At 43.1% G+C, this 23215-nt stretch overlaps 1 protein-coding gene across 2 annotated transcripts in view; it reads right to left on the bottom strand.

Moving 5' to 3' along the window:
- Positions 1-23215, bottom strand: part of GRM7 (glutamate metabotropic receptor 7) — a 248344-nt gene that overhangs the window by 61438 nt on the left and 163691 nt on the right. For both annotated transcript variants that reach the window (XM_065642466.1, XM_065642465.1), the window contains exons 6-7: positions 20137-20337; positions 16758-16897 (exon numbers count right to left, since the gene is read on the bottom strand). In XM_065642466.1, the coding sequence (XP_065498538.1) occupies positions 16758-16897; positions 20137-20337 (341 nt within the window). The remainder of the gene's footprint in view (positions 1-16757; positions 16898-20136; positions 20338-23215) is intronic.

Below are 23215 nucleotides of genomic sequence, written 5' to 3'. Positions count from 1 at the left end.
GTAAATGGGAAAAAACCCCAAACCCACAACTGGTTCATTGTGGGACATTTAAAAGAACTGAAGAACAGAACAACTTCAAAGTTGGCCCCTGTCCATGGTACCTGGAGCCACCAGAGCCACCGTGTGACAGCGCAAACTAAAACAACTAAAATAAAAACTACGTATTGCCCTGTCACCACAGCACAGAGGTAAAAAAACCCAAAGCCAAACAACCAAAAAACGCTAAAAATAAAAGAAAAAGCTCCCTCCCAGATCCGGTGCCTTCCCCACAACCCTAGCATCGGTCCTGGCCAGGGGTTAATTCTGGCTGGTTTTCCCCAGGTTCTCCCCACTCCTGCGTATCGCCCAGTTCATAAGTGCCTTGAGTTAGAGGGATGGGCTCCACTCCCAGTATAAATTCTCATTATGCTTACTACAGAACAAACATTAATGAGAAATGCTTAGGCTGTTTCATAAGGCCTAACGTAATTGTTCATTTTAATGAATAAAGTAACTCAATATATGTGTATAATTTAAACACCGATGCTTTTTTTCACACCACCACAAATACTTCTGTAATAAGCTATTTGTTCTGAACTGAATTGTTCCATGCAATGTTTGATTAAAATAAAAATCAGTACAAAAATAATTACATTAGTGATAATTAACCTACTTGGGGAAAAAAATAGCCACGTTCCCTGATAGGACTTTCATAACAACTGTGCCATTAATTTCACGGACACATTAGAAAACAATTGGGGGGGATTGTGCTCAGATTTATTGCCACCTTACAGATTGCTTTTGGACTCCAGTTACTAACTCAGCAGTTCAAATAGTTTTTGTATATTCAACTTCACAGATAGCAATATTTGCATGACTCAGCTCTCAGGGCTTAGCTATTAATGTCTTGTAATTAGTTTCTAAATCCAGGGCTTTAACGTGATAATGGTTTTAAGCTAAGAATATGTCAATAACACACAGTCAACAGAGCCTTCTGCAAAATATCAACTAAAATCCCTTAAACAGATCACAGCAGCGATAAGCCAAACTACCAGAGAAGTATGTGAAGCTGCTCCTATGACTTGGCCCAGACACTGCAAAGAAGGTGTTTTACCTCATGCTGTAACTTATTTTAAATTCCCTGCCCGCAGGGGATTGACAGAAGAGCCGTAAGAGGAGCGTGGAGCCTGCGACGTGATGGAGGCAAAACATCCCCGGTGTTTTTTGCTCGTGAACAAATCACTTTATTCAGAGTGATGCAAGGCGCAACACATTTTCAAGATAGAGCAAAAGATCAGCAGAAGCTAACCCCCCCTCTATTTGCACAGGGTGACTTTCTGCAGCGACAGCGTTCCCGGCCGGGGAACCGCTGGTCCCTTCCCTGCCCGCGGGGACCGAAACCACCGGTGCCACCCCAGCCCCCTGAAAGGAGGGAAAGACCCAGACACTCCTGCCTCTTCGTTTTCTTTCTGTATTCTTGTTTTAAATCAAAGTCCAAATCCAGCTACTTCAAAGTGGCTTCTAAAAATCTGTGCAGGGCAGAAGTAGGACACGTTAACCAGCAGCCCTCAAAATCCAGAGATAACAGTGTCTAAATCCGATCAGGAGACAAATCCCTCCAATCTACCCTTTTTATAAAGAGAAGTTAAACATCCTTACATATATTTTTTTGGTGGCATCTTCATAAACGACCAACAAATCACAACTTTCTAATTGAAGGTGATGGAAACTCACCGCTACTCAAAGTATTCCAGCCAAAAAACTCACCATTTTTCATGGCTGGCACAAATCAGAAAAGGTGTCAAGAAGTTGTGACGACATCCCCATAGCGCCAGGGTTTGCATCCCCAACGCCTTCGGGTACCTGGTGGAGGCTTAAACCGAAATTCTGGAGGTCAGTTGTCCATCTGTATTTTCCTCTAGTAAGAAAACTCTAATTTTATTTTAACACCTTTGCTACCTGCAGGTGCACCCAGGAGAGGCTCCGTCCCGCTCCGCTCTTCCCGCAGGGAACGTTCAGCTCTGTGTTACCTGTCACGAGTAAAATCCTCCTGGCACCGGTGGGTATTTGTGCACAGGTATAAAAATCTGCATTACATCTGCATCACCTTTTATTGAACACATTAATTATGATTTAAACTTCAGCTAAAACCATCACGTTTGTTCTTACACTGCAGCTCCTTTTTGGTGAGCTCATAATAAGCAGCTCTTAACCTACATATGAACCTCATTTATTTTTCTCTTTCCTTTCCTGATCTTACTATTCCTTTCATTTAATATTTGTCATCATTTTCTCCCAATCTTACCTGCTTTAAGGACACCAGAAGCAAGTTACACTGAGCAAGTGTAATAACATCTTTAATGAGATCCAAAGGCTATTTGTTCTCCTTTAAACCAAGGACGTTTTTGCACAACACCAATGTAGAGAGAAATGCTTAATCTACAGTTTTTGCAAAAATGCTTATTATCATACACTTCTGTTGACACACAATAAAACTGAAAATTAATTATTTTAATGCTTCTATATGCGGCTACAGTTTTGTGTTGTCTTCTCCCTAATGGAAGGGGATGGACTATGCGTCTTCAGTATTCATCCTGCATCCCCTGCAGAGGCTTTTTTTAATTAAAAAAGAGCATGTACTTCCAAATGTGCATAGATAACACATAATTCTTATCTATTTAAGTTGATAGGTTAGAGCAAATCTATCTTCTGAAAGCAGAGGTAATGTAAGACAATTTGTCATCGTTAAGTAAGTGGCTCAGAACCAGAGTTTCTGAGATGAGCCCCCAGCCAAGGACCGAGTGACAGAGCGTCTGGGGGTTTCATTGCCAGCACATCCCATCGTCAAACGGGTCAAAAGAGAATCCAGTCCAACAGTCGTCTTCCATATTTCACAAAACAGGCTGAGCTCATGGTGCTCTTAATATTTTACATGCAGAAAAGAACATCTCCCACATGGGGAGCAACGCTGCCATTCTTACACACTGGGCTTCATTTCAGAATATCATGTATTCATTTGAAAATGAATAAAACCAGCCCTCATTGTCTATTGCTGTTCATTCTGCTGCTGTCACTTTTTTCCCCTCAACCAACAACAGAAGTTTTTAGGGGAAAGTTTGATCGCCAAGTGTTTTCCTTCAATTCCTGCTACAACCCAGCACAGCGCAAACCCATGGAGCATAAATGACCTGATATTTTTGCTTTTTTTTGAAGGATACGCTAAAGGCATCCGTTGGTGGGAGGTGGGGGGAAAGGAAAATCTATCGCTCAGCACGAAGAGGGTATTTACACATCAGATTTCAGCTTTATGCGGGGTGACCAGGACCAGGCTCACTGGGATGCTCCGTCACTTTGCCAAAGGAACTCTGTACCGAGTACACGGAAAGTGAAATTTTTCCAAGTCCTCTAGCTTGGCCTGCTGAAGATTTTAATGGCCATAACCAAAGGCAGCCCCTTGCCATGAAGATCTGTGCCCATCCTCGATGCAGCACTTCAGCATTATTCAGAAAAACTGCATTTTTTTCTAGATTGCATCTCAGAAACAGCTAAGGTTGTTTTGGCATTTTTTTGTGGAAGTTTAAAAAAAATATTCTTTTCAGGTATCTGTAGAGAGGAAAGATCACTGAGTTAAGATTGGCGGTGACAGACAGAGCTGAAAGCATCAGCCGATTTTTACTAATAAGCGACACAACAGCCTTCATTGAGAGCAGTGTCTGAAAGCTGCTCATACAACGTGATGAGCAGCGGCAGCGGCAGCCGGGAGGCACGAAGGACACGCAGCACGCCAAATAACGGCTTTGCAGAAACACATCTACGCCTTCGAAACACACTTGCTGAGCCAGGACCCTTTCTTTGATTCAATCTAGACAGATAAATATTCTAGGAGATGATCACCCTCCTTCATTGTGTAATAGTTATATTAGTTTAAACATATCATTTAATGAATGGGCCAAAAGAGAAGCCCCGAGCAAACCCAAAATGATCGCAACAGGCTTGACATACGCTGCCATACGAAACAAAAAGGGAAAAGATGAAAGATTTCATTTCAAAGTGAGGTGGCCCAGTTACAAACTTATGTAAGAAAAACTGTTCAATATTTTACTATTCTGCTGGAAAAAGCCTTAACGAAGTTCCCTTCAATCAAAAGCACTTTAGATCTTTACTTTCTTCTCCTTTTTAGGTTGGTTGGATATGTTTGCATGTATCTTATTTCAAATATATCCACGTTGCAACTAGAATCTAAATAAGAAACTTAAATGTTCTGAGGCATACAGTAAATAATTAGATCCAGCCCCCCTTGGTACAACTCCTACAGCACCATGACTGGAGGGTTTCATCGTGCAGGATGACGAGAAACCCTCAACCCAAAGTACCCAAGCACCTAAACCAGAGCTCAACATCAGGGCAGAGCAATTGCTCACGCATTTAAGCCAAAAAAAACAAACAAACAAAAAATCAAGTATTCAAGTGTTTGTTTGAACCAAGTTCATAATGCTCAACAATTGGCAAGTTCAAATTCTAAATAACAAGACTGGATGGCAATGCCACATCTAGAAGCAAACCCAGGAATTCTGCTTTTCTTCTGAAAACTCTTCTTCCAAGTTATTTTTCACAGTATAGCCACGTATTGACCTTGCCTAAGTTTTGAGAAAAGTATTAGCCCTTTATGTTCGTTTATCTCTGCTTATGAACTAATAACTTTTTTCCCCTGTTATTTATGATTGCAAAAAAGGAATACATCTGCTAAATCTAATATACTACTTTAAAAATGGAAAGGGTAATAACTAGAGATGTACCAAATGGCATGTGTGTAATTTGGATAGCATTTATCTTGAAGTGCCTGCCAACTCAAAATGCTTTAGTTTATTTATCCTACTAATTCCCAAGCTGATTCAAAGACCAGTATTTGCTAGTCAAATTATTTGGTCCCGGTTTTCCCTTTTTAAAGAATCAGCATCAATGGTACAGTAATTTTCTCATCATGTCGAGCGTGCGTGGCATAATGACACACGGGCTGGGGAAGCAAGATGAAAGAAACAGAAAATTCTGAGTGAAACTCAGTCCCTAACTCATTTAGGCCCTAACTGGATTGCTGCAGTGTTATTAATACTATTAAATTATCTTGCTCAGGTTATACTCAGTCAATCGGTCCCTAAAAGGACTGTAGATGGTACACAGAAAATTAGAGTTGGCTGATGGGACTTCAATTACACCGCACTTGAGGCTGCTCTTCCATCAACGCCGCCGAAACCAAGCAGGAGAGGAAGAGGAAGGTGATGTGCTTGTGATGGGCGGTCTTATAAATCTAAATTTATAAGAATAAAAATATCGGCCCTCCAATCATGCCCTGCCTTAAACGATAATGGTATTGGTCTACTTGAAATTCCACTAAAAAACTGAAAAAAAAAAAATTCTGAGGTTTTTTGTTTGGTTTTTTTTGGGGAAGCTGTTGTGTTTTTTGTTTTTTGTTTTTAAATTAACCTTGCAAAGCTAAGGAATTTTGTGCCTTGTCACGTTTTTGCGTGATAAAGCAATAACACCACAAAACCTTGCTTTTGTCCCCCTGCCCCCACTATCCTCTGCCATCTCTTTGAAAAGAGAAGGACTGAAACTGGTAACTTATTCCCTCCAGTCAAGCACCCTAAAAACTGGAAGACACCGTCCCAGTTGTGCAGGGGATTTTCCTCCCCACTCCTTCCCACCAACCACCCTTCACCAGCCTGTCCAAGGGACAGGAATCACAAGAACGGAATAAAATGTCTAAATATAGTTACTGTGGAAAGCCAGATGCTCAGATGCTACTTTTAATGGTCAAGTACGCATCCTCCGCACCATTAAAACCTGCAATTAACATGTAAACGAGGTTGTTTCACGGGAATCATTTCATGCAGCATTTTCATATCAAATGTACATTTTCAGATCAGTGGGAGAAGAAACAAATAAAAAAGGAAAACAAAGCAAACAAAGGCTTCCCCTCAAATTTTAAGAGCAGGCTAAAGATGCTTTTCAGCTGTTTATTTGGGGCCATTATTGCCTAGCATGCGAACGATTAGCTTGAGACACATTAAAATGCACGCTATATACCCGATATTATAGTCTTGCTGCAAACCACGTCAATTTTCTACATAAATCAGTATTCTGGGACATTTAAAAAGTGATTATTTTTGACCCATTCAATACATGTTCCCTGTCAGGAACCTTTATGCTTTGCTTAAATGTTGGAAACTCAAAGGGCTGTTCACACAGTACGGATGCGTGTGGAGCTTTTTAAATACCCTTTATGGGATTTCTTTCTGCCCTCCAAAGCAAACAGGCGCAATATTACGCAATCATCATCATTTCTACTCTACTATCCTCGGCACTTGCATCTGCATGGTAGCAAAATTTCATTTTGCAAAGCACAGCTGGGTTATGTTTTGAACCTACAGGGATAGCTTGAAGCCAATTGTTGCCGTATCTGTTGATACAATACAGTAAAAAATTTTACATGTAAATTGGATAAACGAAAATGGAGACAAATGAGTGAGCCTTTGGCTGCTGTTAGTAGTCCCAGGACTCCTGGTGTGACCGGGGGCTGCCCGCCCACATCTGCTGAGGATCTGCCCAACTCAAGTCTCAGGAGGTGAAGCCCCAAAGCCCGTGACCCTGCTCACTGCGCTGACCTCCAGGTTTTGCAGGTGCAAATCACGCCTCTGTTCTCCGAACGTGAACACCTCGGCAGAAACCACTCTGTATTTCATTTGTCCTCACAATACCAGCCTAACAATAGAGCGTTTTTCGGTCTTTGTGCCAGGATGCGTTGTTGATTTGCACGTCCCCGGCAGATGCTGCAAAGCCCCCGCTCCACCTGCACGCTGTCCCCAGGGGGCCCACCAGCCCCAGCCCCACCTCTGGAGGGGGAACGCCAGGAACTCACAACTTACAGGGAAATCAAACAAACGCCTTCTGCCACAGCACACAAAGTGCAAGGGGAAATATCAAGTGGATGAGAAAAGAGACGTCAAAGAAATAAACAGCACAAGTGTCTCGGTGGCTGAGCTCGCTAGGCATGAACATCAGCGCTGTCCACTACCTCTGGGACAAAAGATTACAGTTATTTTGCAATGGAAAAGACAAAAAAGCATTTGATCCAGAAGCAGGAGTTCAATCACTACTTGGCTGATACTCGTCCCTCTTTCCCAGGCACAGCCTCGCTCATCACGCGTCTCTCTGATTAAGCCTTTGAATCGCAGGCTGAAGGTGCAGAGATAATATTTTCTGCCCAACTTCCTTTCCCAGAGCCAGGGGGAGACGCAAACAGCTGCTCTGCGCCGCTGGAATCAGCCCCAACAACACAGCCCTCTGGCTGTGACCGAGGGCACAAAACCTCCGCAGCCCCCGCTCAGAGCCGAGCGACTGGAGCGAACTTCTCCAAACACAACAAACCACATCTGGCATTGAAAAGCATCTTTCTGTTTTCAGGTATTAAAAAAAAAAAAAAAAAAATTTGCCCTCAATAACACACAAACTGACATTATTAGTCCTGCCAAAAGCAACCAAACCTATTAACTACCCATAAAATAAGCCAGCAAAGTACTTGCTCTTGAATGTATTTGCTGACTAAAATACATGAGACTTGCAAAAAGGATTCAAGAAGCATTGTGTAGGAGCAAAAACATCACCTGTTTTAAAAACACAGTGATTTATTTCTTGGCCGTCTATTCCTTACGTTACTCGTTCTCTGAGCTACGTCTGCTTGCCCACAGGCTCGGGGATATTTAAGAGAACAACAGAAGATGAAGCGAATTCTGAAGTCACCGAGTCTTCCGCTACATAATTTCTTCCATTATAGCTTTCATGAACTCCTTACCTTTCTGCTTTTTGCCTAATTTTGAAAAGATACGCAATACATCTTAGATATTCTCTTAGCCTGGTTTCTCTTAGCATTTATATCCCCACAAATATTTTACCTTGTGACATTCTCAGACCTGGAGGAAAATTACACCAACGCTCAGAGTCGCCAGAAGCCGATACAGCTTAATTCACTCTGCTGTGCCCAAGGTAGCACAGCTCACACGGTACACGGTGCCACCCAGCAAAATGGGTCAATAACAAAGAGGAAATGACATTTCATGTCTTTAATTCCAAGTCTGAGCTAGTTTTCAGAGTGAGGTGTGGGATTTAACTACTGCCTTCCTAGTTTTATGTAGAGTTACTTTTCCTGTACCAAAAAATGCCACCCTGGCAGGATTTCTGATCCCTTCAGACAAGATCTTGCTGCAGTCGGGTCCCAGCACATGTCCCAGCCCTCCGCCAATGTCACATCCCCTCGGCTCCCTGTTGCACATGTACGGGTATTAATGCAGTCAACAGCGTGCTGCTCCCAAGAATTTCCGCTTGAATTTGGCATTACATGCTAAATGTTCGGCATGCTTGTATTCAAGGACACTTTCGAGACACTCTGAGATTCTCTGGATTATAACACGCGCTACCTGAGACTTTTTTCAAAGAAAGCACAGGTACAAATGGGATTATCTGCATTTATTGATGGTTTGCAATGAGCTGTTTAGGTCTCTTCTGTGGTACAGAAGAGAGGCCACTCAATTCACACAGCTACTATCATGTATCTCAAAGTTGTGCCCTTATCTGAATAAAAATTATTTACAGCAGCTATTTCTACACCTAATGCATCAAAACCACCTGGGGTGCTAAAACCGCACGGGTTTTGTTCCAAGAGCACTGACCAAGTCAGGCTGTGAGCTTGTGAGCAGGACCAACACCATCCCAGCCCTGCTGCCTGTTCACAGGCGTTTTGGGGACCCGACAGAGGACTAAGGAATTAGCATATGGCCATTCAGCGGGCCAGTGGTCTGAAAAATCCCCTTCCAGTTGGCTGGAAGTTCATTCTGCAAGCTACGATAATTAAAGGTGTTCACACCGGTCACGGTTGACATGAGCAATGAGAGATTACAGAATCTAACGACTGAACAAAATAAACAACATCTATTATTACAGCTATTGACATGTTGGGCATGGTAACCCGCCAGCCAAAACAGGGAACTGGGATGTATTTTGGGAATTATTCACATTTACCTTTGACTGGCCTGCACACAACCCGTCTGACGGTGTAACGGAGACCGACCTCCGAACGGCGGCGGCACAGAGGCTGCAAACGGGATGGGGTCCGTCAGGAAGGGCTTTGCATTTAGCGGTGTTTGGGAGGTGATTCCCAAACACCCCGGCACCCACAGCCCCACGGTTGTGGGTCTGTCGCTGTCACCTGTGGCTGATGTGACACTGAGCAGCGGGTGGAGAGACAGGGCCGGGGGCAGGAGCTGCAGTGTCGGTAACAGGGGCTGCGGGGGGGTTTGTCTCATCTCCATGGGCTGTACCTGGCTGACGCAGCAGCCCAGAACTTTATGTACCATAAAGCCAGTTATTTTGGGGCAGAATAACATTTCCAAGGAATTTCTCGAGCGGATAAGCACTGCCATTGGCCCCAGAGGAGCAGAGGCTGCAGCAGCTGCGGGTCGCCAGGGGCGGCCCTGGCTGAGCTCACATTAAGTTACTTTAAGAAACAGCCCAGATTAGGTTACTTTCCAAAATTGCCAATGAGGCTACAGTGGCTAAAATAATTCGTATTGTTTTCAGCTATCAGAAACCCAGTTATTTCTGGATACAGCTACACCTCAATGTATGCCAATATACAAGCTAATTAAATCTAAGGGTTTAGCGAATTTCATTAAAAATGTAAACACTGGTATTTTTCAACAAGTGGCTGTGTCAGCTGAAAGCTCAAGGTTCTGCACTGACATACGAAAACACCACATACTAATCATGCTTAATACTTAAAGTCTTAATTTTAAATAACAGCCTGACCTCATTAGCTGACTTTGTTTAATGAGACTGTCTAACACCTGAATAATGCAAACCTCCTCTCAGCCCATCAGCCGAGATTCCAGGCTGCAACAGGGATGTATTAAAATTACCTTTGTACCAGCCACTCATTCCAGGCTGGACCAGGGCCAGGAGAGGACACGACCAGGGCCAGTTTGTGTGACAATAACTGAAATGAGAGAGGAAATTGATACCGATTTTTATCTATCTTGATGTCATCTTTGAACCGTGACTTTGAGCTCACTCAGGTGTTGCAAACCAACAGAAATCTGTGCAAAGGTCTGCGCATGTATCTATACCCATCCATCCATCCACATATAAAGGCATGTAAATACACATTTATATATACATATATATTTGCAAACAAGGGCTTTTTTATTATACATGATGTGCATGCAGGAGATAAAACTGATAATGCTATTGATAATTGTGCTTTCAGCTACACCCGTCTTCACTAAGGTGAAATTGTTTAGGTGGGAGATGCCCAATTTCTGTTTTTAAATGCTATATAATATACTTCAAAATACAGTCTTTTAAAAGCATCTAAAAATCCCCCAAACAATCCTATGGCTATTGTGGTGAAATTCTCTCGTCCCTTGCTGTTCAAAGCGAAAACTCGTAATTGGCGAGATACGTGCCCCATTGTTCCCCTTCCAGCAGAAACTGGGGGAATCCCAGGCTCTTAATAAACTGAAATTTGCATATGCTCCAGAAAGATTTACTTTTTGCTGCAAAATATTCTGAAATAAATTCATCTGCTCTGAACATGCTCTACTTCCCCCACCCCAAGACACAAAAAACCCAAACAAACCCAAACCAAACCAAGAAACAACGAACAGAAATACATTTGAATGCACTATTTTAGAAAAACACCATCTGTTGGCAGAATATTCCTGAGTAAACTTCAGAGAATAGTTGCTTGGATCTACTTACCACTCGGAACATTTTACCAAAAAGAGTCAGGTACATATAGGTCTCTTGCCAGAAGGTTAGATATTTAATTGCTCTTTTCATTAACTTGCTATTTATAACATTTATTTCCAAACTCTATAGCAGAGATGTCTGAGCCCAGACAGATTCAGTAGGTGTTGCAGCGTGCAGGATCTGCAGAAATTGCACAGATTATTATGAAGTTATGTAAAATATTTCTGTTTGTGGGGAAAAAAGAATGCAGCAGTCTCTGCTCCTAAAGCAAACAGAGAGTGGGTACAGGAATGTTATCTTTTTTTTAAAGCAAGACTTGTTATCATTTTTCATGCTTCTCTAAAATACTGGGCTGAACCTACAGTGAAGAAACCACCACAATACAGCAGTTTCCCCAAGGAGGAGGGAATTATTAACATGTACACAGCGATCTCCTCGCCACATAACGCGAGCCAGGATTTATAAGGGGAGTTTGAACCACGTAACATACGTGTTTATGGAACCATATCGATAATTATCAATACTATTAATCTTCTAAGCACTTGTTGAGCAAGACTGCAGTGATACATCACGTGTTGCTGGAGGAGATTAATGAAGCGCCAGGGATTGCTGAGCAGCCGCCCCCCGGCTGCACCCGAACAGCTCCGGTTCCCGCAGTCGTGTTCTGAGCTTCGTTTACAATTCAAGGGCACATCTATAAAACAATACAGACTTTTTTTTGGTTTTGTTTATCTCTGCATGCAGTATGTTTAGGCATCTTTAATATGTATTTGTTTCTGTTTGCAAACAAATTAATTAGATAAATGTTTTAATTTTCTCTGGAGCTTGCAGTTAACTCTGTCTGATGCTTTGGAAGTGAAACATGTTTTGAGGGAGAGCTACCTGAAATCTCTGCAGCGCAACAAAGGACAGGACATCATGTTTTCCACCACTGCTCTTTATCAGCCGAGGACACACCGTCTTCAGCCATCCCAAAAATGAGCTGCAGCATCTGATCAGCACCCATGTGCCCCACGGCACCTTTATGAGCTGTAACACGGAGCTGGAAGAGCACACTTGGCAAGTTGGAGATGCCAATGCAATTAAAACAACATGATGCGCCCTATGCGGACACTAATAGGCTAGAAGTACAGTGTTAATGGGACAATCAAACTGAAAGAAAACACCATTAGCTTGCTCTAGGAAGACATCTCTCTCAAATGGCAAATAAATGGGTCTCGTGTAACCATCGCAGGACTCACAAAGATGACGGTAAAGGTGAAACGGGGCATTACATCCACCACCGTGTCGCAAGCTCTGGAGGGATGGTGGGAGATGACCAACCAGCAGCTCTCAGTGGGGTTCCACCACCCAACGGGGGCGAGAACACTTCCCCACCAGAGCGCCCGTCTTGGTGAGCAGTCAAGACCTCTGGTCCGTCCCACAGGATCCCAATATCCCAACAGCTCATCTGTTGTTGGATGACAGAACGCAGCCGTACGCCAGAGCTCGGACACGTCTCTTCAGCCTGCTCATGGGTCAGCCTCAGTGGTGCCAGCACATCCCAAAACCTGGACTAAGCCACTCAAACAGAGAACTTTAAATGAGCTCAGCCTTTTAATGACCACCAAAAACTTGCCAACATGAAACAGGAAAACAGGGCAGAGAGGGGGAGAAAAGACCAAAACTCTGGCTTTTTGGTCCAAAGCGAGTCTGCCAATCACTTCAGCCATACAAGAAATGGAACTGGTATGCTACTCATCCAAACACAACAGCAGTGACACTTTTGCATAAACCACATTTTCACCAAAAATTATTGGAAGCAAGACTAGCTTTACTTTTCTTTCTGCATAACTGGTGGAAATTTCTAGATTTTGCTATCACTTTCTAGGAAAATTTGAAGGAAGTGGGATGCATACATGCTCTCTCCACACTAGCTTTGTTTCCAATAATTTTTGAACTCGCTGGCCAATTTAAAGTACATTTGCTACAAGCAGAGATTTCCAAAGGACGTGTCTGCAGGTTTAGTAAAACTCAGCGGATAGTCAGAAGAAAGATCCCCCAACACTGAGCATCTCTGTCACCCTTTCATTGCAGCCACAATACGGGTTGTCACTTCCACAGCAAATGATGTGGGAGTGCCAGGGGGAATTCAGGCACCGCAGGGAGATTGTGCAGACAGCTATGAGGAGTCGTCACAGGGAACATGACGGAGAATGCTGCTGAGATAGCGTATGCGGAAGACAAATCCTTGGAAAAATATGTTCAACGATTTCACAGGGGTTGTTTATTTTGGGATTTTGACAGTTCGCAGATACTTGCAGAGGTCTGGATGTGAAAACATAGTAAACCTGGGATCTGATGAGAACTCTGTATATAGAAAGAGAAGCAATATCACCAAATTTCCCATGAGAACCTGCAGCTCCTCTAGGAGTGATCCATTTCTTTCTCCTTCAGGCACACCAGTTCCTCCAGGAGAGATGCGTTTCTGATTTCTTCAGGCACTTCAAAGCATGACAAGTTGCATTCAGTTGTATCGGAGCTGATCAGGCAGCTCCTCGCATTCCTGCAGTGCCTTGTACTGAGCAACCTCAAAGCGCTTTACAGAGACTAACAAATATAGGCACACGTGGCAAGAAGACACCTGTAGTTATTGGATCTATGTCATACACAGGGTAAAACGCAGCATGGGAAGTCCATTACCTTTCTAAAATTCTAAGTGAAACACAAGGCATGAAAGCAGAACCTGTGTCTCTGGCCACTCTGCCTTCATGCTTAATCCTCTGAGTCATCCTTATTTCCTATGGCTTGAATAGCACGAGTATTAGGGATCTAGTTATTACAAAAGTAAAAAAATAAAAAAGTTACCCATTTGCAAAGCAAAACAACCAAGAACCAGCTGGTACCTGACACGCCGCCTTTTCCCGATGCTAAATTTCCTCCTTTTCACCATTAGCACTTTTTGGTTTTGAAATGCACCGTTAAAGCTAAATTCAGTTAAAACGGTTCTCTTCACAATGATGTAACTGCCTTGCAATCCAGGAGCGTACCCTCAACACTAGCACAGAGAAACACAAATCCCGGTTTCAGATGCCAGTATAACCGTGGTCAACAGGTTTATTGTCTAATGGCATTAGCTGCATCTTGGCCATTCCACAGGCTGGGGGGGTCGCAGCACTGGGTTTCAATAGCGATGCGGATGGCCAAATTTCCCATCCGAAAATTCAGGGCAAAGCATTTCAAACTGCAGGAGGTGGCCGACTATCAATACTGCCTACTAAATCCGCGTGCAGGGGGCTGAATAGGGGCTGATGGAGCTTGACACCACCTTCAGAAAAGCGCGGGAGGCAGGAGATGCTCTGCCGGGAGCTCTCGCAGGGGGCGGGTGGGCACCTTGGAATCACAACTTCACTGCAGGGAGAACAAAGCACTGCGAGTGTGTCGTGGAATACTGGCCAAGCCGTTTAAAATTAGACATCTGCTCGTTTTATCCTTGCGCAGCTATCTGTGAAATACAGCCAAAATTGTTACTAAATCATGCATTGCATACCAGGCAAAGCTGTGCTGGGTTGCTTGACATCAAGCGAGCAAAAGAAAATCTGGCGACCGTGCCATCCCTTTGTAAAAACTACATTACCTCCCAAGTTTGCTGCAGTGAACAGTCATGAAATATTTTTACTTGGTTATCGACCAGATTGCGACCTCAGATACCAAAATGTAAATTTTGGGTGAGTCGACTGCACTCAGAGGAGACTCTTCACAGCCAAACCTGCGCACGGGAGCGCAGGGAGCACAGACCTGCCCTACGGAGCATCTCTGCAGACATAACGCAAAGGCGATGCAAGGATCTGGAGAAGCAATCAGGGTTGAAAGAAATATATAGCAAAATCACAAACATTTTGTAAAGCCAGGTTTATAAACTTATGACAAAAAAAAAAAAAAAGAGATGGAAACTGATACGGTATATTTTAAGACTTGCAAATATATTGTTAAAGATCTCTTCAGTCTATCTAGTGTCTTATGCAATGGAAAGAGAAATGCAAAAAGAAGTTATTCTGTAATTTCACATGAAAAAATATGGTACAGCTATTCAAGATTAATCATCCTGTGCTCCCCTACTTCTCACCCCAAAACCCTGTGAATGGGAAGGTGCCACATCCCACTGCAGATCAGACCAACGCCAGGCTGGGCAGTAACAGTGCTTTCAGGAGAAAATATAGCAAAATGTTCTTACTCCTCCTTTGAATGAGGACAACAGTAAAGCAGAAAATATTTATTTACCTATGATGGACTTTGACACTAATTTACCCACTGCCTTTTTGAGCTGGAGCCTCCTTACCAATAAGGTCTCCATAACAACAACAACTTTTCTCTTTTGTAAGCGAGGAAATTCAGACACACAGAACTGAACCAGACTGCCCAGGATGACAAGGCTCTTGGAAAACAAAGCATCACTTCAGCATTTTCTAAATTAAAATTAGCACTCTGACCAAACATCCTTTCTTTTGTTTCCCCTCTCATGTAGGCATTAAGTATATAAGAATTGGGGAAATATATCCTGAAGTGTTACCTCCACAGTAATTACTGAAGACAAACTGTAGCCTTTGGCAGTTTTGCCTGGGATGTATGTAACAGTAGTGATTATTTTGGTTGGCTATTTTAGACTACCCTTGACTTCTCTAAACTCCACAATTTTCTTTATTATTGTAAGAAAATACAGACAGGAACTATCACAGCAATGCTAATCCTGTGTGAGAAACCAGGACCCAGAGGCGGGTGGAAGGGAAGTTACTGAGAGAATCTCAACTGTTGATAGAGCTGTGAGGACGAGAGGGCGAGGAAAGTGCTCTTTATGGAAACATTTAACACAACAACAGGAATACAAATCAAGCTCCACTAATTTAGCTTGAAATTTTAATGAATCAGGATGTGTAGTTTATATAAAGAAGGATTTACTTAATAAAATATTAATACTTTCGCTGAAAGAACTGTAAATTGCAAGTTAACATAGTTTTCCTTAAATAGAACACGAAAAGTTGAAAACCAGTGAAAAAGCACGGAGAAAATCAAAATGAGGCAAAATTCAAGAAGAGCCACACAAAGAGAGGGGCCTGGCGTGACCTCAGGTGGGAGCTTTGAGAGAAGAAACCGCTTCTGTATCAGTGGGCATTTCACTCAGGAACACCTTGATGTTATTCAGGCTCTGTTGCTGAAGAGCAGCCAAACCGAACTGAAACCACGGTCTTTGTGCTTTAATAACTATCAGTAAGGAGTCAAATAACTCCAAGGTTAAACCGGCACTATTTCTCCGTGTCCTTGAGGCTCAAGCAACTTGCACAAAGCCAAGTAGAAGCCCGGACCCGGATCTGCAGAGCCCCGTCACAGGCCATTCTGTGCAGGCGAAGCTGACACAGGCTCCAGCTCTCACAGGCTCTGCTTGTGGTTTTTTCATCTGGGAAACATCAAAGCATCTCGGGGTCTTTGATCACCTGCTTGTTTTTCTTTAGGCGTCATTATGAAAAGGCCATCTCATTCACATGGATGTCTTTGCTACGTGCTTAAAAGTAACACCGGAAAAGTGAGTCACTCAAAAAAACCATTTAGTTTCAGCTTTCCTAAAAACTAGAAAAACTAAAGAATATAGCCAGAAAAACTGAAGAGCATCTGCAAATGAAAGCCCATTGGTTTCAAACCACATCACATTACTGCTTCATTTTCCAAGTTGGCAACTAGAGACTTCAGACACACAGAAGTAATAAAATTTGCATGATCACCTAATGCCTCTATTAGTCTGAGGAGCTTTGGTACTCACAGTACAGAGAAAAGGTTGCAGGACAGAGTAGAAGAAGATAATATGCAAAAAAAATGCATTAGGTAGTTGTGAAGAAATAGTAAAGATCCTCATTAATTTTTGCAGTATGAAAAAAAAAAAAACAACAACCAACATTTAGCAACTGTACCTGAGAAAAAAGCGCAAGCAAAGAATAAACTAGACTCACGTTGAGCTGGAGGTCGTCTGTCCACTGGCCGACGAGGCGGTAGCCCGGGGTGCTGGTGTTGGTGGAGTGGAACTGGAAGATGTCGTAGCGTCCAGGCGCATCACCATTTTTGTTGAACATCACTGGAGTTCCAGCACTGCCTGGGGGAAGAAAACAAGACAAAATCCAACCAACCAACCAACCAAAGCCGAATCTTTAGAGTATCTATTGTATTCAGTCATGGTTGAGAGCTTTTGGTCTGGCAACACGTTTCAGGCAAAGTCGTCTGTCGCCTCAGCCATCTAAACCAGGCACTTCAGGACACACAGGTACAATCCCAGCCCTCTTCCAACGATCAGTTACCACCACCCAAACCCACTGACTAAAAATAAAAAGAAGCAAAACTAGACCAGCCTTACTTCACTGCAGCTTTGCATGAAGCAAGAAATACCAGGAGGTTTTTCTTCCTGCCCTCCAGCCTCCCGCCCGCCTCTCTTTCCTCGGGGAGTTCTTCAGTGAAAATCACTCCTGTGAATGGAGCCTCCAAATGATTTTTTTCCCCCCAGAAGATGTTCCATCTGCTTCTGAGAGATACTGCTGTCAGAAGTCAGCCCAGGTCTAGTGAATCTTGACTAGCATCCAGAAATAGCTTCCTCCTCCACAATATGTTCTTATTCCCATAATCAGCATGCAGTTGGGATGGAAAAGAACAGACTAAACTCCAGGAAGACTGTTGCTTGTCTGCTCCGTTATTTAGACTCTATCGTGCTGACACAGGCTGAAAAGTATCTCAGTCAGGAACGGTTCAGGATCAGGATCCCAAATTACCTTCATTTGCCATACACAAGACAAGGACACCCCCCAACCCTTCCCCTGCACGGGGTGCTGAGCAAAACCAGCTGCATCCCGGAGGCGAAGCGATAACCGAGCGATGGGACGCACCATTCCTGGTCTGCAGGTGAGTTCTCCCCAGAACAGCTGTATTTTAATTGCCATGGCATTCGATGTGAACACTTTCTTAGACGAGAATTCAGAGCAGTGTTGCATTTCCTCAAATCTCTCGGTGAAAACTTCAAGGGTGACATTTATTTCAAGACATATTAAAATAGGTTTCCGTAGGGTACAGTAATATTGTGCCAAGATTGAAGATTATGACAATACTCCAGCATATCTATATTCAAAGCTTCCTCCTCCTGCATAACTTTTTTTCCCTAAAGCAATGAGAAATCTCTCCTGTTGTAGCATTGAACTTTAAGATTATGGTTTTCTTCACGATTCCCATTCTTCATTGAATTCCAGTGAGTGAAAAAAGATTTGAAGGAGTGAATTAGCATAGTTTCCATTCTAGCCCTGGTAAATTGTTTCCTGTCTATCCTACAATCCTCCGAGATCAGATACAGATTCAGTTCAAAGGCTGGTACAGAAAATCTTCCACTGAAATCTTCCCTCACTGGTTCCTTATGAGCACTAGGCAGATATTTAATTGTCATTACAGATTAATGTAGCCAGAATACATTTAGAGTGAAAACACTTAAAGTGAACAAGAAGAAATGGTTGTAATTCCTCGCCTCCTTCGAAAAGTCGGCACAAATGGTAAATGGGATTTAGCTAATCATAACTCCTAAAAGGCTGTATATTATTAGTTAAGCTTGGTTTTGTCAGAGCTGACAAAAAAGAAGTACAATTCACAGGGGAGGAGCTCAAGCGAGGCTCCCAAAACACAACATAGACATTTGTGGGTTCCCCATATCCTGACAAAACCCCACATGCACATGAAATGTCCACGGCTGTGTGTCGGGAGGCAGATTGAGAGTGGACACCATCTCACGGTCAAAGTCAACAGTGCCGAGACAAACTCTGCTGCCTCAAAATCTCGTGTGTGCTGAGGGGAACAGCCAAGAGCACACGGACCCTGGGCGTGCAAACACGGGGGCGGCTTCGCACTATGAATGTGACAAGAGAAAACTAAACTCTGCTCCTGGATAATGGCCCTTAAAAGGAATTGGTTCTTTTCCCATGGAAAATGCCTACATCCAGAGAGCCAAGAGAAACTGAAAAGGTTTTAAGCTATCTCAGTTTTGCCACCATTCTCCTTCCCATCCTAAAAAGCAAACCACTAGTTCAGTCCCTATGCTGGACATAATTTGCATGTATACAAGCAAAGAAAAACACCATCTGGCCATGTAAATCAAACACAAATGGAGGAAAAAGCCAACTTTTAAAAGCCTGACCAAGGAAACACAAAGAAACAGAAGTTAGTGCAAACCAATTCTTGGAGCTGGACAGCAGGCAACATTAGCTGGACACCCGATTTCTCATAAATTATTTCTCGGCTCTGTTAAAATGATTAGATGGCTGTTCAGCATCTTTATATGCAAGAACTGAATAGATACGACCATGTATGAGCTGCTTTTCAGTACTGAAATGGCCCAAGTGCAACACTGTACATGAACGCTCTACTACTTCTACAGGAGCTTTGTCCTTTACAATTAACCTTCCAAAGTGAGGGGAGTAGATAGAACTCTCCAGACCTTCTCAGATCAGTCATCTCAAAATTTGCTCCTGGCTGTATTTAACAACACTTACTTCAAGGAAATAAATTAAAATCTCCTCATGTTCACCTTGCTGTTTATAAGATGACTTATACAGGAAGGAAAAACATCCTTGGCACAAATGACAAAGCTTGACCAGAAAATACCATTTAAGTTTCTACCTTTAAATCTCTCAGGTCCTACTGGCTACGCATGGATTTTGTTATAAGTTTGTTAATAAAATCCTGTTGTACTGTCTGAAGCTGGTATTTCAACCACCACTCTTGGGAAGAACAGGTGGGTAAGTGATAAGCAAAGAGATCAAGTGCTCCCATCCTCATTCCCACGATGTTCCACCTCTGAAGACTTACTAGAGGGATGAAGGTTGGAGTAACTACTCTGTCAAAATGACACTGTTCTGGCTGTGCTCCTTCAGCTCCCCTTTCCCTTCTCTTGAACATGTAGCTAAGCTGGGCTCAACGTACCAGAATTTCACGCAGTTAGTTTTGTCCAAGTACAGGAAACCATATAAATATAGAGGAAAAAATGATGTGTGATGCTAATAAACTTGTAGGGTTTCAAACCTGGCATATTTAGCCAGAACGAGCTTAGGCTTTTACCCAGTTATTTCTCCTGTAGGAAATCAGTCTTCTGGAAGGTGCCCTAAACCAGCAGCAGCCATTTCTGTCTTTAGGCAGTAGGAGCCTATTTGCTTTGGCTAAAACATGGTATTTTCCAATGATACTAAATAAACATGGTCTTCTGCCACAAACTCCAGCGTAAAAATAATAAAAGACTTGAATGAAAAAAAAATATAGAAAGTGAAATTAAAAGGAACAGAGTCCCCTGGGTCACTAGGCCCAGCTCACCGTTGAAGTTGACGCTGCGGATGTACTTGAGCAGCTTTTTGCCGCCCGCATGCTCCATGTCGGGGCAGACGCCGGCGTAGTCGGCGCAGAGATCCTTGTTCATGTGGTGCAGCGCGTGGGCCATGGCGTACACAGCGTCAATCACAAACTGCACCTTCCCCTCCTGCTCGTAGTGCGAGTCTTTGCCGATTCTCTCCTGTCCTGCACGGTGAAAACACACACACGTATAGACACACACAGAGAAGGACAGTGAGGAACAGTGTTTTCCTCTTATCAAACACAAATCTTCTCAGAGTGAATTTAAAGAACTGCACATTTTAGTAAATACAATAAAACATCCTGAGTTATGGTTTTACTAATTAAAACAAAACCAAAACTTTTCTTGATAGCAGAATCATCAACACTACTTCTTGCATAATCCAGGGAAACAAATCCTACCACGATCACTAACATGAAACTCTTAACCTACAGGGACCATCTTAGAGAGAGAAAACACTGACTCCATATGTTCCCAAAGTACGTCTTTGAAAGAAGAAAGCACTGAAAATAAAGCACAGCTGATATTTTCAAGTCTGATGTTTTGTTCTGCTGCAAATCCCAGTCTCCCATGGAAAGATGGAGCCAGACTGAGGGAAGAAAGGATCAGTTCGGAGCTGCAGCCGAACGGTCCCTGCAGAGAACGGAGCGAACCCGCCCGCTCATACCAGCACCTCAGGAAGCTCCGTCTGTCCACATTGACGAGGTGCCCCCTTCCCCAGCCTGCAGAGACCGAAATGTCCCTCAAGAATCCACTGATTGCCTTTAAAAGATTTGAGCAGGCGAGAACTTAAGGAATCCAGACGCTTTATGTCATCCCAAGTGCACCAGTGGAAAGCAGTGTTTTGAAAGCAGTGTTTTGAAGTCAGTCCTGGATCGCCCCAAGACCCAGCGCGTCAGAACCTCCAGACCCTCTTGCCCCATCTGCAACCCGGTAAAGTGACTGTAAAACCAGGCAACAAGGTGGATTTCTTGCTTTTACGGTTGCGTGAACAGATAACTGGGTGCCTCTGCAGCTAAGCGGCAAACCAAAGCAAATTTTCAGAGCTTGGAGCAAAGCACAACAGCTTGAGAATCAGGAATCTTTGATTCTTTTTTTTTTCCCCAAAAATTGTCCACTAACTTCTTATTTTACCTTGGCCAAGTAACACCTGCAGGATTCAATCTGTCCAGCTGCAAAATGTGTGATTGTACTTACCTATCTCACCAGGGTTTCGCAAAATGTAATTACTGCTTGTGAAGTGTCGCGAGCCGCATTGATGAAAGCAGCAGAAGTGCAATCTATTATTTTCCAAGGGTGGCAACACCACGTCCCGCTTGTTCCACCTGCAGCATCACACGCTCTGATCACCCTCCTGCGGGACCTGCAGCTCTGGGTGCCGCCAGGACCTCCAAGAAACCGGCCCTCGGAGCCACCTCTTCAAATATTTTAGAGACATTTGATCAAAGTAAATGCTTGGATGGAGGATATGAGTGGGGAAGATTCCTTTGTTAACATCCTTTCAGCTCTTAAGAGAGGCAGAGTCCCAAACCATCCTTTTTTTTTTCTTCTTTGAGTGGAGAGGCAGCAGACCAGCATTACAAGCAAGCACGGAGAGATCACCACCTTTTTACAGAAATTCTGCGAGCATAAAGAATGTCTAAGTATGTCCACAGAAGTGATCTGCTCAAAGATAAGCAAAGATACAATCCCCCTGTAGGAACATCTTTAATTATCTACACTTTTCCTCCTTTTTTTGGTTCCCTCTATAATTACCAAACTGCACCACTGTCATGTTACACTCGCTCTACATATTACATCTGAGAGACCCTCTACCAAAGCCCCTCGATTTTAAATCTCAGTTATGTTGAAAACATTAAAATCCCGCAAATAATTCAGCAGGGTAAGAGAACTTCCAGACTGTGAAGATCCACACTCTGCCCTTTTCATTATTTCACTCCCCTCTCATTGATTACAGAACTTATTACATTTCCAGGCCCTGACAAGGAAAATGCTTTTAAGTGGTTTCAGCTCAGCTCCATAACCAAATTAGCAATGCAAGAGCAATGCGCGCCAAGGGAAAGGAGCCTGGGATTGAAACGCTGCACACAAACAATACTGATTAGGCATATTCAGTTCCAGAAGCACAGTTGGCCAAATGCACAGCAGAAAGAAAACCTTTAGCAGGGAAGAAGCTGTGAAAGGAACCTGAGCAAAATCCACTTAAAAAAACCCCAAGACCAATGTCAACAGCGTCCAAGTATGAAGATTTGAAAAGCTTATTAGGATTTCCAGTAACAAGAACGCTTTCCTCTACTGAGAACAGCCACTTAGTTGAGTATTAAACACCAAGAATTTCTGTACAGTAACATCCAGATATGGAGTCAAATGTAACTGTCCACCCAGAATGCACGAATTTACACAACTAGAACAAGAGTGCTCTACCCTTCATACCAACACAGGTTCAGTTACCAAACAGAAGGGAAACATCAACTCCATTTGCACTGAGATGCGCATATCTCTGCTGTTCTTACATCATGCTGCTGTTCTTTACAGGTTGCCTTTTTTTTTTTTTTTTTAACTTGGCCATCTTCAGAAGCCACAAAGCAACACTATTTGCAGCAATGAAGTAGCTGCCACCCAAGACACATGCACACAAAGTGATTTCAAGAGAACGCACTTTTGTTCTCCGGATTTGAAATGGAGTACCTTGGGATGTCAGGAGAAGGATGAAACACAAAGGCAATTTATTGACATCAGCATTTTTTGCTTCCAAAAGATCTATTTGAAGGTGATGACAAATAATTTAACCTCGCTTCCTACTGGAGTCTCAAGTGCTCATCATGATTCCTAAGAGACTGAGCAGCCAGGGCTCTTCCTTCAGGCAAAGCTTCACTAGAGAAAAATACTGCAACAAAGAAAGGAAAAAAAGCCCTAAGCCCAGAGTACTGAGAATGCAGAGAGAAAGAAGTCCTGTTGTACAGTCTCCTTCAGAAGACATGGAAATGAAACGCAAGTTGAAGAAGCCTGGTTACGCTGTCTGCATCTCCACGACGGCCACAG

Source organism: Caloenas nicobarica, chromosome 11, assembly GCF_036013445.1.
Source record: "Caloenas nicobarica isolate bCalNic1 chromosome 11, bCalNic1.hap1, whole genome shotgun sequence".
Classification (NCBI taxonomy): domain Eukaryota; kingdom Metazoa; phylum Chordata; class Aves; order Columbiformes; family Columbidae; genus Caloenas; species Caloenas nicobarica.
Note: the sequence above shows the minus strand (reverse complement) of the source record. Positions and strands in the feature narration are given on the sequence as shown.